Source organism: Xiphophorus hellerii, chromosome 5 (genome assembly GCF_003331165.1).
Source record: "Xiphophorus hellerii strain 12219 chromosome 5, Xiphophorus_hellerii-4.1, whole genome shotgun sequence".
Classification (NCBI taxonomy): Eukaryota; Metazoa; Chordata; class Actinopteri; order Cyprinodontiformes; family Poeciliidae; genus Xiphophorus; species Xiphophorus hellerii.
The window spans coordinates 3,603,242-3,622,928 of NC_045676.1; the positions used below are offsets into that span (position 1 = coordinate 3,603,242).

At 38.9% G+C, this 19,687-nt stretch overlaps 1 protein-coding gene across 5 annotated transcripts in view; it reads right to left on the reverse strand.

Moving 5' to 3' along the window:
* The window catches only part of inpp4b (inositol polyphosphate-4-phosphatase type II B), a 199,897-nt gene that overhangs the window by 56,747 nt on the left and 123,463 nt on the right, over nt 1-19,687 (reverse strand). For all 5 annotated transcript variants that reach the window (XM_032563682.1, XM_032563683.1, XM_032563681.1 and 2 more), the window contains one exon: nt 16,291-16,421. In XM_032563682.1, coding sequence (XP_032419573.1) covers nt 16,291-16,421 — 131 coding nt within the window. The remainder of the gene's footprint in view (nt 1-16,290; nt 16,422-19,687) is intronic.

The window sequence follows — 19,687 nt, forward strand, 5'->3', positions numbered from 1 at the left end:
AGAGGACAAATTGTTGGTGCACGTCTTGCTGGCGCATCTGTGACCAAGACAGCAAGTCTTTGTGATGTATCAAGAGCCACGGTATCCAGGGTAATGTCAGCATACCACCAAGAAGGAGGAACCACATCCAACAGGATTAACTGTGGACGCAAGAGGAAGCTGTCTGAAAGGGATGTTCGGGTGCTAACCCGGATTGTATCCAAAAAACATAAAACCACGGCTGCCCAAATCACGGCAGAATTAAATGTGCACCTCAACTCTCCTGTTTCCACCAAAACTGTCTGTCGGGAGCTCCACAGGGTCAATATACACGGCCGGGCTGCTATAGCCAAACCTTTGGTCACTCGTGCCAATGCCAAACGTCGGTTTCAATGGTGCAAGGAGCGCAAATCTTGGGCTGTGGACAATGTGAAACATGTATTGTTCTCTGATGAGTCCACCTTTACTGTTTTCCCCACATCAGGGAGAGTTACGGTGTGGAGAAGCCCCAAAGAAGCGTACCACCCAGACTGTTGCATGCCCAGAGTGAAGCATGGGGGTGGATCAGTGATGGTTTGGGCTGCCATATCATGGCATTCCCTTGGCCCCATACTTGTGCTAGATGGGCCGAACCATTCTGGAGGACCATGTGCATCCAATGGTTCAAACATTGTATCCTGAAGGAGGTGCCGTGTATCAGGATGACAATGCATCAATGCACACAGCAAGACTGGTGAAAGATTGGTTTGATGAACATGAAAGTGAAGTTGAACATCTCCCATGGCCTGCACAGTCACCAGATCTAAATATTATTGAGCCACTTTGGGGTGTTTTGGAGGAGCGAGTCAGGAAACATTTTCCTCCACCAGCATCACGTCGTGACCTGGCCACTATCCTGCAAGAAGAATGGCTTAAAATCCCTCTGACCACTGTACAGGACTTGTATATGTCATTCCCAAGACGAATTGACGCTGTATTGGCCGCAAAAGGAGGCCCTACACCATACTAATAAGTTATTGTGGTCTAAAACCAGGTGTTTCAGTTTCATTGTCCAACCCCTGTATATTCTATTTTATTTACATTATATTTTAGAGCAAGTGAGAAATGTTCAGCATTGTAATGTAAGACAGTCCATGTGTGTCTAAGTGGTTGTACTTCCAAATGTAATCCTGGCTGTCATTTTTCTTTTATTTTGTAAAGTATGTTAATGCTGGTCTAACGATTAAAATAACACTTTACAGTTCTTCTACTTGATATAGGCCATAACTCTCTTTTATGGGAGCTCAACCCATCTTGTTGTATCCGTTCTGCTCTTAAATCACTCTTGAGGCAACACATCACCATCTGTCAATCAGAGCAGGAACAGCGCAGAAACTGTTGTCATACAGTCTGTTGTTGCGCAACACCCCCCCCCTCCTTTCTGTCTCTACTGTCTCACTCTCTGCTTCCTCTTCTGAGAGGGGAGATGTGCTACCAGCTCTCCTTCTAACGGGTTAATTGAGTTTCCTAAATCTGCCGGGATTTACCCTGTCCAGAACTGAAGTAAACTCTGTTTAAGCTGGTTTCGAGAAACGATTCGCCTGGTTTTCTGACGGCCTACATCCAGGTGTCCCACCCTTCTTCCCCCTGTGAATTAGCCAGACTGAGCAGCCTACAGCCAACTAGTTTCACAGAGCACACCTGTTAACGGTCGCTCGTTCTCTTATTTTACAACTTGCATTTGTTATTGAACCAGGTAGGTTTTAGTGACTCGGGTGAGTCCCAAGGATGACGTTTTAAATTTGGGCTACCAGCAACTTAAAAACATTTTAAACTTTTTCCTCTCCAGAATCAAACATCACAGCTATTTTACAACCATCAAAGAACTTTAAGGTGACTCATTAACTGAATGTCCACAACATCTTTTAGATTTTCTTTATGCTAAATATTTTATTAGTAAGGCAGTTTTGCAAGGGTCAGTACAGCTTAATTCAGTAGCAGAAATAATCAAATAAGTAAAATCAATCATCTAGTCTATCTTTCCCTACTGCTGATACTAAGAACTAAAAAAAAACCTTTGAGAGAGACGGACGGAGTTTGACGTTTCGAACCCCAGACCTGGCTTGATGATGAAGAAGGTGCTGCAGCAGGAGGAAGATGTTGATCGGCGAAGGCAGGAATCTCTGTGATGATTGAAGATGAAGAAGGTGCTGCAGCAGGAGGAAGATGTTGATCGGCGAAGGCAGGAATCTCTGTAGGTCTGATGAGCTTCTTCTCCGCATGGATGGTGAGGTCACACAGGACTTGGTGCAGGAAGGAAAAAAGGCACCAGTTCTTCTTCTTTGTCTTTGCCTTTGTCTTTGTCTTCATCTTTGTCTTTGGGGTCTGAACCCAGCTGATGAGAGAAGTGCGATGTGAAGCCACAGGTTGTGGGCCTGACCGGTTGGTCTCCATGAGAAGGACAGTCTTCGGCTCCGTGGCCCCGGCTCTTCTTCAGCTGCAGAGTTCTTTGTCCATCTCGATCTTGGCTCGAAGCTGCCCGGAGGATCCAACAACAGGTTCCTCTTTTGCACCCACCTTTTATAGGGTTTATCCACCCTTTGGTGCGTTTTCATTGGCTGTCTGCTTAGACAGATGACCTCACATCCATCACTGTCCTTCAGACATTATGTCCTGATGTCTGTGCTAATGTCTCAGAGTTGCTCAACCTCCTGTCCATTGTCTTTCACCTTTTCTCTAAATAAGGCGTTGATCATCTCTGCTCTCCTGTTAGTTCCCCTTTTTCCCTTCCTTTCACCTTTCACCTACTATCTACCTCAACATATCAGTGATGTTTAATTGCAGTTACACCTTTTACACCATTTCAAGTTCAATGTCAAAATCACATTTATATCACATTTATTTTCTTTAGCTTCTCTGATTTATCATTCATTTATAATTTTATAACTTATTAATTACTCTTATTATAATCCTAATGTGAGTTATTACAGATGTTTTCTGAAAAGAAACCAAGAATAATCCATGATTCTAATTATTTGATACCAAAGTTACAGTTACTTGTTTTTCTTGTAAGTGTTCCCACAAATGTAAGTGTAAATATTATTACAAGTAAACCAATATTAATATAAGTATTTTACTTTGAATCTTATCAAATTACTAATAATGTTTAGATTTCATTCTTTAAAACTTTCATGCTTTAAAATAAGGAATAGTCTCAGCTATTTTTATAAATCTGCAGGCTGGAAACTTCCTCTTTTTCCAGGAAACCTGCTTTTCCTGTTTCATGACTCTCTCTGTCTGACTATGATTTCTTATGATTAGATAGAAAAAAGTAGAATTAAAGCAAAGTTTGCATGAGACAAAACAACACACACAACCAGATTTATTTTATTGACACCTAAGTCTACTGTTGGGCCTTGATGTCACTTGAGTGATTCATTTTAAAGATAACTTTATTTATTATTACTGTTAAACTAAAATCTCCAGCATGGGGAAGTGGGATGAGCTCGGATTTTCTTGACACCCCCTCCACGAGGTCAGACCTTTCACATGCTGGGAGTCCATCACCCTCCTGCAGTTCGCCGTCCTCATCCCCTGGAAAGAGAAGATGTTCGTCTGGGATGTGAAGATGCAGATTCTTCATCCTCAGTTGTCACAGAGGGCTCAGTGTAGTCATCAAAACTCCACTTCTCTTGACACCCCCTCCTTGGAGTTTTGATTTCCCCCATGAGGTGATGAATGTCGAAGAAAACTTGGATCGCTCTGATTCTTCTACAAGAACCTTCGCTGGATGAACTGTCGGTTCTTCAGGATGTGGGATGGTTCTTTAGGGAAGGGAAGATGGGCTGAGACAGAAGGCCTCAAAAAAAAAAAAAAATTCTGGCTGTTCAGCAGAGCAAAGCAAAAAGCATAAGCATCATGACGCTTTATACGTAATCATGATCCTTTTCCATTTTAATCCATCAGGATGTGACAGGAGTTCTTCTTTAGCATAATCCAATTTCTTCACGGCCCTCCCAGTCCAAAGCCTTGAAGTTGTTCTTTGAACGGCAACCTTCCTGTAATAGTGGCCAGTCTACTGTAGGATGGCATGGTGCTTGATTCTCTGGCCATCTTCTTGTAATGTTCTGGTTTGCTGTAGCTAAGAACTGGCTTGAGCACTGCTTCCTCATGGACCCCTTTCTTCATCAGTAGTACTGTGTTGAAGTTCAGTACTTGCTTTACAAAATCTTGGGCGTTGAATCTCAGCTTGATCACCGTAGTTGCAGGCCGATCTTGAGCTTTAATCCAAACTCTCTGCCCTGTTTTCAGTGACACTTTGAGCTGCAACTTCCCTTTTTCTTCTCTGAGCAAAAAGGAGAAGTGTCTTCGCCTCCCTGCTTTCTGTGACGTGAACGGAGTTCCTCTGCAGGGGAAGACCTGCTCTTCTAGCAGTTGTCACTGTGTCCATCAGCACCAAGAGGTACTTCTCACCTCTCTTTCCTGTTGTCCCCATTGGCTCTGCTACATCCATGCAGACTGAACCCCATGGGACTGTGCTCTTGATGAACAAACCTTCCATCCGCTCCCCTGGGTGCCCTGGGTAGCTGTGCAGAAAGCTGATGCAGTTCTGTTGAGGTCTCCTCTTTCTCCAAACGATCTGGGCGGCCGGCTTCCTCCGGTTTCTTCCCCAGATTTTCCTCCTCGAAGTGATCATCCATCACTCCGTCTCTCTGTCGGTTCGAGTTGTCTATCCCCCAAAGCCTCTCTTTAGCCTTCGAGCAGGGATGGGTCTAGACTATGTTGGCTACTAGCTTCACTGTCTGGATCCGGTCATTTATCCTCAGTAGAAGCTTTCCCTCACCTGTATGCCATACAGTTACTGCAAGGATTGTGACTGACGGCCATATCAGTCACCATTAACTCTATTCCCTAAGAGTTAACAAACCAAGTGAGCTATTCAGATCCTCACATCTGTTTTCACTGACTTGGCATAGGGCCCTCCTACTCAGTTGTGCGCCGCCCCACGTTGGGCGCCACTTGTTGTTGCGCAACACCCCCCCCCTCCTTTCTGTCTCTACTGTCTCACTCTCTGCTTCCTCTTCTGAGAGGGGAGATGTGCTACCAGCTCTCCTTCTAACGGGTTAATTGAGTTTCCTAAATCTGCCGGGATTTACCCTGTCCAGAACTGAAGTAAACTCTGTTTAAGCTGGTTTCGAGAAACGATTCGCCTGGTTTTCTGACGGCCTACATCCAGGTGTCCCACCCTTCTTCCCCCTGTGAATTAGCCAGACTGAGCAGCCTACAGCCAACTAGTTTCACAGAGCACACCTGTTAACGGTCGCTCGTTCTCTTATTTTACAACTTGCATTTGTTATTGAACCAGGTAGGTTTTAGTGACTCGGGTGAGTCCCAAGGATGACGTTTTAAATTTGGGCTACCAGCAACTTAAAAACATTTTAAACTTTTTCCTCTCCAGAATCAAACATCACAGCTATTTTACAACCATCAAAGAACTTTAAGGTGACTCATTAACTGAATGTCCACAACATCTTTTAGATTTTCTTTATGCTAAATATTTTATTAGTAAGGCAGTTTTGCAAGGGTCAGTACAGCTTAATTCAGTAGCAGAAATAATCAAATAAGTAAAATCAATCATCTAGTCTATCTTTCCCTACTGCTGATACTAAGAACTAAAAAAAAACCTTTGAGAGAGACGGACGGAGTTTGACGTTTCGAACCCCAGACCTGGCTTGATGATGAAGAAGGTGCTGCAGCAGGAGGAAGATGTTGATCGGCGAAGGCAGGAATCTCTGTGATGATTGAAGATGAAGAAGGTGCTGCAGCAGGAGGAAGATGTTGATCGGCGAAGGCAGGAATCTCTGTAGGTCTGATGAGCTTCTTCTCCGCATGGATGGTGAGGTCACACAGGACTTGGTGCAGGAAGGAAAAAAGGCACCAGTTCTTCTTCTTTGTCTTTGCCTTTGTCTTTGTCTTCATCTTTGTCTTTGGGGTCTGAACCCAGCTGATGAGAGAAGTGCGATGTGAAGCCACAGGTTGTGGGCCTGACCGGTTGGTCTCCATGAGAAGGACAGTCTTCGGCTCCGTGGCCCCGGCTCTTCTTCAGCTGCAGAGTTCTTTGTCCATCTCGATCTTGGCTCGAAGCTGCCCGGAGGATCCAACAACAGGTTCCTCTTTTGCACCCACCTTTTATAGGGTTTATCCACCCTTTGGTGCGTTTTCATTGGCTGTCTGCTTAGACAGATGACCTCACATCCATCACTGTCCTTCAGACATTATGTCCTGATGTCTGTGCTAATGTCTCAGAGTTGCTCAACCTCCTGTCCATTGTCTTTCACCTTTTCTCTAAATAAGGCGTTGATCATCTCTGCTCTCCTGTTAGTTCCCCTTTTTCCCTTCCTTTCACCTTTCACCTACTATCTACCTCAACATATCAGTGATGTTTAATTGCAGTTACACCTTTTACACCATTTCAAGTTCAATGTCAAAATCACATTTATATCACATTTATTTTCTTTAGCTTCTCTGATTTATCATTCATTTATAATTTTATAACTTATTAATTACTCTTATTATAATCCTAATGTGAGTTATTACAGATGTTTTCTGAAAAGAAACCAAGAATAATCCATGATTCTAATTATTTGATACCAAAGTTACAGTTACTTGTTTTTCTTGTAAGTGTTCCCACAAATGTAAGTGTAAATATTATTACAAGTAAACCAATATTAATATAAGTATTTTACTTTGAATCTTATCAAATTACTAATAATGTTTAGATTTCATTCTTTAAAACTTTCATGCTTTAAAATAAGGAATAGTCTCAGCTATTTTTATAAATCTGCAGGCTGGAAACTTCCTCTTTTTCCAGGAAACCTGCTTTTCCTGTTTCATGACTCTCTCTGTCTGACTATGATTTCTTATGATTAGATAGAAAAAAGTAGAATTAAAGCAAAGTTTGCATGAGACAAAACAACACACACAACCAGATTTATTTTATTGACACCTAAGTCTACTGTTGGGCCTTGATGTCACTTGAGTGATTCATTTTAAAGATAACTTTATTTATTATTACTGTTAAACTAAAATCTCCAGCATGGGGAAGTGGGATGAGCTCGGATTTTCTTGACAAGTCTTAATGAGTGGATCCGTCACCCATCTGAGATTTTCACATTGTTTGCCAGGTGGAAAACAAATTTATTTCAATCTGTTTCTGCACAGAATCCACAGACTCACTAAAGCAGAGATGAGATGTCTGAAAAAACAGACCAACATCTGTTTTTTAAAGTGACAGTCATTGTCATTAATTGGTGAAAACCGTTTGTTTGCTTCTGCTGATAAAAAATAATAGATGTAATGAATGTGGTGTGAATGTTTTACATTGTAAACACAGTGGACTAACAGATTCAACCAGCCTCTAAGTGACAGAATACCCAGAGCATGTGTTTATTTGGCTCTGTGTTGGACATAATTATAATTAACTAAAACTTTCAGACATTTTCAACAAAAATCCAAAAGTCAGCTCCACAAGTAAAGGATTTGTGAAGAAGAAAAGCAAAGAATCTTTTCAATATTGTACTGTAATATGTAAAACAGTAGGTCTACAGCCAACATAAAAATATTTCATCACTGGGGTAAATAACTAGTCTTTTTATTTTCTTCAGTCTCAGTGTTCCTGTGGATTGTGCATTTGTTTCTGATTTCAGCTGAAAAATCAATTGTTAATATGGATTTTTTTTCTCTTATCTCTCATCTCTTCAATTCAGGATGTGAAGAGGGTTTGGATGTACAGCTAGATATAGAAATATAGATCATCATAAATATAGAAGAGATCTCCTTTGTCTCCTCCTTTGTCAAAATTTCAGCACAAAAAACATGGCATAAACAGCAGTTAATGAAAAACTAAATAAAATGAAGACATGCTAGAAAAAGTTAAAACAATGGCTTTTATGATATTTTAAGCTTTTCAAGAACCTTGATTTTGAATTTTGCTCAACATGCAACTTCTCTTGCTGCTGAAAAACTCCCACAAACATGCTGCTGCCTTCACAACAAGAAGGAAACTGATGGTGGAGGTGCAGAAACCAAACCAAGAAGAGGGAGTAAATAAATTTGTCTTCTTCCCACTTCTTCTCCAGCTAAATGCATTCTTGTTCGTCTAAATATAGAATTATTATATAAACCACAAATTTGCTGACTCAGATAATGTTCTTACTGTGTGTATATTACTGTACATATTTTTGTATAAGTGGTTGGATAGACAAATGCAACATGACATCACAAGCACAAGACCCCTTCCTAGAGGCTAAATTGATTTTAGCTGTCAAACATAACATAACGTGCTAAATCTTAAATGTACGATTGATATATATATAAAAAAAGGGATGTAATGTTTTATGGGAACTAGATAACGAGGTCAGGAAAAAGAAAAATAGCGAAGGAGAGGGAAGTAGAGCAGTTATGCTAGCTTGACTATGACAACCTTAACATGTAGATTTGCTGTGGAATTCAGTGTTTGAACTGCATTTAGTTAAAAAAACAAAAAAAACAACCCACACACCAACTCTCTCGGGTGTTTAAGTTAGCTAATCTACCATTACTGTGGTCAAACAATTACTTCTCAATACTCGCAAAATAAACATAAAGCTTGAACCCATAATACCGTAATGGACTGAATGTTCTGTTCTTGTGGGAAATGTTTGGTTTTTTTTGGTGTTGAATCCTGATACACTAATGGAGATGTTGCCAGTCGGTCGCTATGGCAACAAAACTGTGTGTAGCGTAACAGACACAGAGCGTGTTCTTCAACGATTTTTGTCCATTATGTTTTTCCTTTGCACTAAGTTATTACCTACATCTCCAGATTTTATTTTGGTAACTGAATTGGTCCAATGCAGCAGCTATGATGGCATGTAAAAAAATGTCCCTTTTGCCCTCCAGCTCTCTGTGCATAGGCAAAATTCCTGGATGTAAACAATAACATGCAGTGTGTCTATATATTTTTCTTTATTCGTGTTTTTCCCTAATAAGGGATATAATGTTTTTATTTCTTTTATACGGCCCAAAAATAAAGCAATAACTAAGAATATTTAAGATTAGATTCTCATCGGGTGGCAAAGATGTTCTCTTTATCAAGAGGAGAGGCTGGACATCTGCAGAACTGACCATCTATTAGCATCTCTCTCATCCTTTAATCTTTCCCTGCCATTTATCTGCTCTCAGTCACTTATTTGTACTTATTAAAATACTTAATAAAACAAGCTACAGCTGCATTTAAGAAACCCTCTGAGTGCCTAAGCTTAAAAAATAAAAAACAAGAACAAACTCCGTAACAATCAGTCCTTAAAAAAACCCAAAAACAAACAAAGAGAAAACAGCTGCTCACACTTGTGGTCTATTGGGTCAGTGTGCGTCTGTTTAAGCTTGTTAGGGGTTTCATCATCATCGGGGTCTTTGTGGTGCTTGGAGCACAGCAGGCTTCCCTATCCGACCCGCAGTTTCCAACATGCTGCAGACACCGAGGAGGATTGGACTCACGCTGCGTGAGCAGAGGAATCACTCTGAAAGGAGCATGAATTGGACAAGTGAGTCATGTCTGACAGCACAGCATTTTTTTTTCTTTTAACCAATTTATGTCTTCCAAGATTTGGTCAGCTTTCAGCCTGTAAAACAGGGAATGTCAGAGCAACAGCTGAAACCCTCCAGGCAACAGACTGCACACCTATTCACTTAAGGTGCACAATTTCTAATACGTCTCACAGCTTTTCCAACAGAAAATATGCCTTGCTGTCAGCTCCAGGCCTTAAATGCATACTATTGGTCTAATTTACCAGCAATTCTGTAAAAGATGTAAAAAAAAGTCTTAGAATAAATTAATCAGTTGTTGCAGTGGCCTAATCTCTCATCTCTCCCAGAAATAATAACTGTTAACAAAATGCCAGTACTACAGCTATTGGTACTCCTAATAATCAACCTAAAATAAATGCAACTGAGACATTTAACTTATGGACTTTAACTCCTAATTATTCCTGGATAATTTGACTAGACTCAAGATTTTTTTTTTCTCAATATTCAAAAGAAAATGTAGCTTTGGAAGCTAAAATACCTCAGATTTGACATGCTACTGGCTGGCGTTAGCAAAGCAGCCAATCCAGGGTTCATTTTCTTGCCACTGATTAGCTGTACTCCAAAAGCAAAAATAAGGAAGACAGTGGATGTTAGCATCTGCTGTAGTGCCAAGACAGTTTCAACTGTGTGCATTAATACATATAAAGATATATTTGGTGTTTGAGCAATTAAAGCAGGCAGTTATAAGCATTTTTGAGGACTTCAGTTATTGTCACGATTGTGGTCCATAACTTCTGCCAATACTGGGGATTCACAGTACTTTTTTATGTTCATCAAAGTTTCAAGAAACTTGAGTTAAGAATAGAATGTGACACAGTAGCTATTTATTCTAGCTACTGTCCAACAGGATGGATGAGGAGCCATACTTATCTTGTCACCTCACAAAGTGAGGTATGAGTTGATGCTAAGGGAGGTAAAAACATCTCCAGCGCTCAGTGTTGATGGCATCCTGCGCTCACCAAATCTCCAAAACACAGCTATCTACACACCAGCATGATAGCGCCAGGAACTTTCTGTCTTACCATCACAGTGTAAACATGTTGATCTTTATAACTTTACTGGAACTGGTCAGATGAGACTAAAACTGAGATTTTTGTCAGTTGTTATAATTTTAAAGGTCCTTGGAACTTTGTCAGAGTGCACGGGATTATATTAAAACAAACATGCCTACTTTTCTCAAAAGGTCTTCAGGTTGTAGAACTTTGTTTACTTATAATTTTTTTTAGCTAATATTTTTCTGTTTTAGGAATAAAAAACTGCAGAAATCAAATGACTTAAACTGTCCAGCGAAATGTAGCGACCTCTGATTCATTTCATCAAATGACAATCCCCAGGGATAGGTCTGACCTTCAGTTACATGTGGATAAGAGCTCATCAATTTAATATAAATGCATAAATAATCCTATTTAAGGACAGCAAATCTCAGAGCTCAGAGTCATGCCTGAAAAACCCAATTACATTAATTAAAAAGGTGGAATATGTTCTGTCCTGTGGGAGCATTTTACATTTCACATCCATTTATCAGCTTTCTTCTGGACAAATCTGGGAATTGTATGAAAATGTGGGAAAAAATGTATAAGGTTCAATTTGTCTTAATTAAATGAAGTACTTTATTAGAAAAATCTCCACAGAAATTAAAATGAATGACTGGATTAATTAACAAATTTGAAAAACCATAAAACAGACATATATTTGATGAATGACATTATTTTCCTTATTTTTGCAAACATTTATTTATTCTGATAGAAACTCCCGCACAGTCTGACCCTTCTGAGTGATTTTCAGTGATCAATAATTCATCTGCAGCAGCTTGCACTCACAACTTGTTTGGCAACGACTGTCATCCAGTTATTTCAGCGCCAGACTGGTTAAAGACGGAAAATCAGGCCAGGATTCAGCGGAATCCAGGCCAGACGAGGATCCCGTCAGGAACCATAATGACCAAACCCACAGAGTCGAACACCAACCTCCTCAGAGTCCTTCACCTTCACATCTTATCAGGAGGGAAAAGCAAAACCCGGCAGAGACAAACATCTCATTAATGGGATAGAAGAGGATCAGTGGGAAATTAATCAGCCGTAATATTCTTAAAGCTCACATCGTGCTAAAATATGCACGGCTTGAAGGTTCGGCTGAGTGGGGACATAAATGCAGCCTGATTGGTCAGTACATGAAGCTCGTATTCATAATAACACTTTAATTAGTGATAATTTAATGAGTTTAGTGGAGCAGCAGGGCAGCTGATGTAAACCTAATATGCCTTTATTCCAGAAGCAAACAGGGGATTGAGAGCTTGAATAAGGGCAACCGCTCTTATATTCACAGCACAGCGAACTTTACTGCTGTTCAGACGCATAAGTTAATCAGCCAGTGATATTCAGAGAAGCTAAAAACATGCTTAGTGCTTCTCCACTAAATGTTGAAGCAAATCAGACGAAGATTAATTATTTGCATTTTAAATTAGAATTAATTGGACAAATTAAAATCAACATGCAAAATGTTTGTAGGAAGCACTTAACTAATGCATGCATGTTGAAAGTGTTTTGTTTTTTATTTGTTAGCTTGAACTTTTATCTCCACTAACACTGAATTTAATCACTAAGTCAGCATGGGTTAGGTATACACTGGAACAGCTACTGCACTGTCTATTAATGCATAGACTGTAGTCAGGCAAGTGGAAGTTAAATAGGACTGAGTTTTAGATGAGTCCCACAAGTCAAGAAAAGAAACAAACCCAAATATAACTTCTAACAGTTCCTTATCTTCTCATGCATGTCAGCGTGTCTATAAATGTGTTTCTGTGGATCTAGTAGTGAAAAATGAGGAGCATTTTGTTGATTAAGCTCTGTCACATTTATTAAGTCAAATTATTGCTTTTGATGCCTCTATTTTGCACAATGTGTGTTTTAGAATGAAGGGTAAAAATTCATAGTGTTTTATGACATCATGACAGCGTACATTAGTTTTGCCTGGATGAAAGTCTTATTCCCCCCCGCCCCATACTTAATGATCGCCTGATGCCAGTTTAATGTTCTAAACTCAGCAAGAAGATGAAGATATCATCTTTCTGCACTCTTGATCTAGTTCCAACAATACTTAAAATCAAATACTTCAGCCATAAGCCCCAGATCACCTCTGTAATAAACCACTCCCTACAAGTTTGCTTGGTATTATCCTTTAATTTAAAGAAGTTGTATAATTAGGCCACTTCCTAAGAAGCCTGCTGTTGAAGCTCATCTCTTGGCCAACTTCAGGTTCATTTCAAATTTCCCTTTCCAAAGTAGTGGATGAAAGTCATTGCTCATATTCATCACCATTTGAAATGTTTTCAAGAACCAAAAAAATCTGATTTTCAATTTGCCCACAGACTAGAAATAGACCTGATGAGGGGGATGAATGATTTTTTGACGACAGCAGATGCTGACTGTCCTCTACTCGCTGTGCTTGACTTGGCTTCAGGATTTGACAAAGTTGATCAGGGCATTTTTTTTAACTGTCTTCAGAAAAAAAGATGGACTCATTGGCACCATATTGTTCTAATTCTATCTTACTTACAAAACAAACAAAAAGAAAAAACAACATTTCTGTTGGCAATACAAAACCACAGCCTCACAGAAGGGTCAGCCCATGGCCCCATTATTTTAAATAATATTTGCTCTTGCTTAGCAATGGAGCCTTGTTTTATTGCTATGTAGATGGAAATTCCAGTGTAATTAAAAACTACAGCAAGTTCTCAACTTTCATTTGCATTCCCACCATCACTCTGTTCATCAGCACTGAATACAAGACAGACACTCTCAGTTACTAGTGGATTCAATGTTAATGTTTCTCCCTTTCCAAATAACTTCTCACCTCAAGAACCTCAAACACACTTGAACCAAAACACGTTATGGAAGATCATACATTCTGTGAATCTCTTCATGACACACTACCTATTGATGGTTTTAAACCAAAGTTTAAAATATTTCTTCAACAGAAACAGTTTTATTAATTTATTGTAATTGTTGCAATGCTCAGTGTATTATACACAACCCATGTGTGCCTCCAAGTGGCAAAATAATTATGAGCTAAATTGTTCACAAAGAAAGTCATGTTGTCAGTTTGACTTTCAATTTCAAGCATCCAGCATGCCGATGTGAGCAACATGCATTTATAAAGTAGGGTACTGGGTAATTGCTTCAATATTTGTGTCACAGCTCCAGTGGTGTAGCTGATGTTTGCAAACTGAGTTGGTCATGAAAAGTCTATGGAAGCCTTGCTGATCCGGTGATCGATTGATTGTGTTGGCATATATTTCCTGAGAAAATAGAACAATATTTCTATAGTAGCTTGTCTTCCTACAAATGTGAAATTAAAGCCAAATACTCAATAGTGTGGTGGATGTATAGATGTTCTGATAAAATGTAAAGATATCAAACTGCCTTTCAGTTTAGTTTAGTATTTTCTTCCATACCAAAGCAAATCTCAGACTTCTAAGTTCTTTGTGTGTGAAAGCTATAAGGAATAAGTCTAAATTCATACAGAAATACAGAATAAGGTCTAAATTAGGGCTAACAGTGGACTTAATGTTGAGTCGTGTCCAAATGAGGTGTAAGTGTAGCCTTGATGTAAAATGGTGCCTCTTGCACAGCAGGAAAAGGGAAAATCACACAGTCGCATACAAATTTTTATTGCTCACAACAAAACAAGTTCCTATAAAGCTCTGTAAGAACAACCTTTGATTTAGTTTTCCAGTGACGCAAATTATTCTATATCTATCACTGTGCTTTCAGCATCTGTTCTTTTGGATGCTTTTTGGTCCTGGCGGAACATGCTTGAGGCTAATCTGAGCTGTTATTGCTTCACATCAGATTTACAGGATCAGCAGGGGGCGGGTTGGACCTTATTACCGCTGTTTCATACAGTACCTCTTCAGTTTCTCCTGCAACACTTCACAGCAGGAGGCTATTTTCTCCACAACAGAGTCTGATTATCGCAAAGAAACCAATCCTATTGTTTCTGAGGAATACGGTGGCTTTGGAAGTGATTTATACCCTTTGAACTTTTATGCATTTTGTCATGTTGCAATTACAAAGTTTAAGGTATCTCTTGGAGATTTTACTTAATATACCAAAACAAACTGCCACATAATTTTAAAGTGGATGGAAAAATAAAATAGTTGGGGATAAAAAGTGTCCTGTGTTTTAGAAATTATTCCTCTTTACTTTAATACCCCCAAATATAATTTATTACAACCAACTTTTTTCAGCATTCACTTAATTTGCGTCTACTTTGCCTTTGTGCAGCATGTTTAAAGTATCAAATAAGCACACCGAATGCTGTAGTGAAGACCTCTGAGGTTTATGAGAGATTATTAATGAGAAAACAGACCGGGGAACAGAGCAGACAGGACATTTACAAGAAGTCCTGTTTGCAGTTTGTTACATGACATGTAAGGGACACAGCTGACATGTGGAAGAAGTTGCTCTGATCAGATCTCTGCTTGTGAGGATATGTTTCTTCAGCAGGGTCAGGAAATGATACTTGGGATGATGGATTAGGAACAATGCAGGGCAACTGTGGAAGGAAATGTTTTAAAGGCTGCAAAAAACTTGAGACTGGTGTGGAGGTTCATTTTCTTGTGGAACAACTCTAAACGTACAGGCAGATCTATGGAAGAATGATTTGGATCAAAGCCTGATTCTGTCAGAATGGTGCAGTCAAAGTCTAGATCAAAATCTTTAGCAAAACTTGAACACTGGGTTTTACTGATGCTTCCTGTCCAATCTGATGGAAAATTAGCAACAGTGTGATAAAATATGACTCTTAACAGGCAAAGCTGGTAGACACACACCCCTAACGAAGAGCTGCATTTCCATTAAAGATAAGTTTTTGTGCTAGAATGAGGTGGTTTTGATTCAACTATATCAAAATTAGCATATTTCACAAAACTGCAATGGAAAGACTTTTTTCAAATCACACGAGTCATGTGATCAACAACCGAATGTTACCACTGGCGAAAAAGATGAAGACGACGACAAGAAGTGGTAGGAGGATGATGTGGCGGCATGTTGTTTAATGACTTATGGCGTGAGCAAACTGTGTGATGGAAATACTGCAATTGTGAAACAGTGTTTTTAAGTGGAATATTGAAAAAGTTTTATGCATATCTGTAATGGAAATGCAGGTACTGACTCGATGCAATCTACTTGTTAACCCGCTTCAAATAATTAGCTGAGCTTCCTGTACTGTTTGACAACTAAGATAAATTGGAACGTAATATGATTGAATTGAAATTATTTATTTCTGCCTCGAGACAATATTTGCTGTGAATTGGCACAAAATGAATAAATTAAATTTAATTGAATTGAAAGTGTAGCAAAAATGCTTTTTGATGCTGTATTGAATCGCAGAGCCAGATATAAACGCACAACAAACTTTTTAGATTTTTCAAAAGCATGTATATTTATTATTATGCACTACTTTGTGTTGGTCTGTCACATAAAAGCCCAGTAAAATTCACTGAAGATTGTGGTTGCAACGTGACAAGTAGAAAAGTTTACATGGTATGAATATTGTTGCAATGCATGCTACACTGATTGAAAAGGTCTGCAGTGCAGTCTGCATAACAAACAAAAAAACATTTATTTGTGGCTTGATAAACTGCAGTGTGCATGTGTGAAAACAGGAATGGGTGTAAGATTAAAAAAGGTTATATTTTCATACCGCTTATCTTCTCCAGTTCAGCCAAAGTCTCCTGGTAAGAGCCGATGATTCCTCCATATCGCATCACAACCTCCTTCCTCAGGTTGTCCCAGTGAGGAGAGAGCTCCCCCAATTCCTCCAGATCCTGCAACCTATAAATAACCACGGCACACATTAGGGTTTTACTACATGTAAATGTAAAATCACTAATAAATTCAGCAAATGCTGGCATACTGATACAATGTGACCCAGTTTATGTGAGAAAACAACATGCATTACAATAATGTTTTAAACTTTCCAGTCAGGGCTCATGAAAGGATTCAGAATCCAGGAACAACAACGATCCAAGCTGCTCTTTGAGGAATCCGACACTCATGAACACATCGTAGTTCAGAGCCAGCTCTGCAGACATACATTCCTAAAACTTGGCTTGTGGTGCCCACTTACCCACTCCATCCATTTCAAAGCACCTTTCATCCTGTTTAATTCTCATCCCTTTACATACTGTATTAAACAAACGAGTCAACTATTTGCTGGATCTTGTTTGCCTTTCATCAGAGTTGTGCCAAAATCACCTCTGCTCCTGCTGCAGAAAATAATTGCAGCTGTGTGCGAGTCGAGTGCGTTTCTGTGGGTGCAGGGGCTGATTTCCAACAGAAAGGGCAGCCACTTTCATTGTTTCCTCATTTGCATATGAAAAGGGAATGAGATGGACAGATATCATTCAGTCCTCCTGCAGTAAATTACAATGGCATAGAAAAAATAGAGGCTTAAAAAAGTGTTACATACCATTCAGGACAGTAATTATACCATCACCTGCCATGATTAGACGATAACGAGATCAGTGTTTACATATGGCTTTTTCTTTAACTTTATTGCCCACATGTGTAATTGCTTCTTCATGCATCTTGTTGTTACAATCAGGTATCTCTGCTTAAATGCATAATGCAGTGGATCAACCCTTGTTGTTGTGATTCAACCCCTGCAGCAATTCAGATTGCCTTTGTAGATTATCTCCACTTTTCTTTTATCCCGATGAATACGTTTGAGATTACTTTGAAGAACGAGTTAAGGTGTGATAACAACGAGGCCTGAAGCAAAAATTGAAAAATTGTCTAAAACAACACAATCAGGCCTCAGTTCCGGTCAAAAGTTTACATTAATCATCAGAGGCATAAATAACAAAAATGCTGAGCTTTTGATGTTTTATTTGAACCGTTATATTTCTAGGATTTAAAGATTATATAGCAGACAACAAGAACGAGTTAAAGTGATCCAAGTATCAGATGCAAAAGTTAGATTTTCTTGAGGCAATTTTTTTAATCTATAGGTTTAAAATTTTGCACACCGGATGAAACATATACATCTATTCAGATAAAGTTGCTAAACGTGACTAGAGCTTACTTATCTCTGGGTTGGTGATCATGATAAAAACTTCCAAAGGCAGTTTGGACAGACATTAGAGGGGGTGAATGTAAGAACATGAGCCTGGCTGCACATGTATGTATATTGTACTTTCTACTGGAAAAACAACTGTCCAAAACACAAAATAAGTCAACATTAATGTCAACAATGAATACATACAAAACTATTATAGAGTCTGATCAAAAAGACAAAACAAATGTAAGATAATTCATCAATTTGTTTGTCATTTTATCAAAAACTCTAAATTAAAATGTTGCAAATTGGTAGGTACTAGAAGTACATCAACAAAGATGTAATTTTTTTCTATGAATCTGCTGAAATAAATGGTATAAAAACAGGCATTGAGCTTGAAAGAAGCTGTAAGCAAGAGAGTGCCACATGCTGCGCGACTGTGCCAACGTTCTCTGCAGGTGGTTATGAGTGCGTTGTGCTCATTGCATTGGAAGACATAGAGCTTTTTAGCAAAGTAAGAATATTCAAGATTACAAGAAAGAAAGGAGAGTAAACGCCACCAGGACATGCATATGATTATGAGTCATTTATAAGACATTTGTATAAAATGTACATGACTCAGTTTCACTATGCACTAAATGGCACCTCTTAAGCTTTTACGAAGAGACCAGTGAGAGAAATATTAAAGTCAAATTAAATCACTGAGTAAGATCCAAACAGTGACTTAGTAAAACTAATTTGAAATGAAATTTATAAGAATATAAAATGATCTCACTACACCTTAAACATTAAATCTCTTTCTTATTCTTGGCCGACTGGAGCTCAGGAAGTCTTGGTTTCACGATTTCAATCCAGCACGTCTGTTTTTCTCCGCAAGTGAAGTTGCAGCTCAGCTATGCTACAATTCCCAGTGGTTTCAATCAAACATATTGTTTCCAGTGTATCCAATTACAGCTTGAAGTAGCCCTAAATACCAGAGGGCCACTTTAAACAATCACAGGGACAATGTGATCATGTTCTGTGATTTGAATAGCAAGTTTCAGGGCACTAGAGAATTACAATAGTTAAACCATTCAGTCTATAAGTCCTGAACACTGATACTCCATTGTCAACTGAGAATGTTTTGTTTTTTTTAATTTGAAGGATTATACAAGTACATATAAATTTTTTAAAACAAGATAATTATATAAAGCAATGGGATTGTGAATAAAGATGTATTGTCATTTTTCTAATCAGGGTACCGCTTTCCGAAAAGAGTATGATAGAGTAATAAAGTGTATGCTGCTTTATAGTAAGATGATTTTCTTCTAATCTTTCAAAGCAGTCTTGATTAATCAACTCTTCAAGCTTTTTTGAAGAACTTTTAAAAGTTTTCTTTACACTTTGGTTATTTTTTGTTGCATTTCAGTCCAGTTCCTGCCCATTTTCAGAAACGAGGCATAAAAGGCCCTATACGCTTACAAAGACAAGCAAGTTTATACATGAAAATCCTAAGTTCTTAAATAGATAAAAAATAAATAATTTCTACCTGGAGGAAGTAGGAAGCAGAACTTCTTTGAGAGAAACAATCGCACAGGATGACACCGGGTCAAAATCCAAGCAGAAAAAAAAGTGGATAGCAATACACATTTCACAAGGGTGGAAAACCGAAGGCCAAAAGATGCTTTCTTTGGACTGTTTGGCGCACAAAGAGAGAGACAGAAGCCTCACCACTGAAGTCTGTAGAAAACTCACCTACACAGACCAGGACCCACTTTCAAATTTCACCCAAAATAAACTTTCTGTCATCAGAAAACTGCAGGTCCTCTCAAGGACGGAAGAGAAGGACAAGCAACACAAACATTCCCAACTGGGCTTATCTGAAGACATCGACAGTTTGAAGAAAACACTCAAATCAGACCAAGAAAGAATAAAAGCAACTTAGCAATGAATCAGTCTTCAAGTGGATCTGTAGCCTGTTTGAGTTTGTTTATCCTGAAACTACAATGGAGATATTTGCTGTGTTCATCTTGAATGCGGTGCTGCTCGTATAAATCAAATC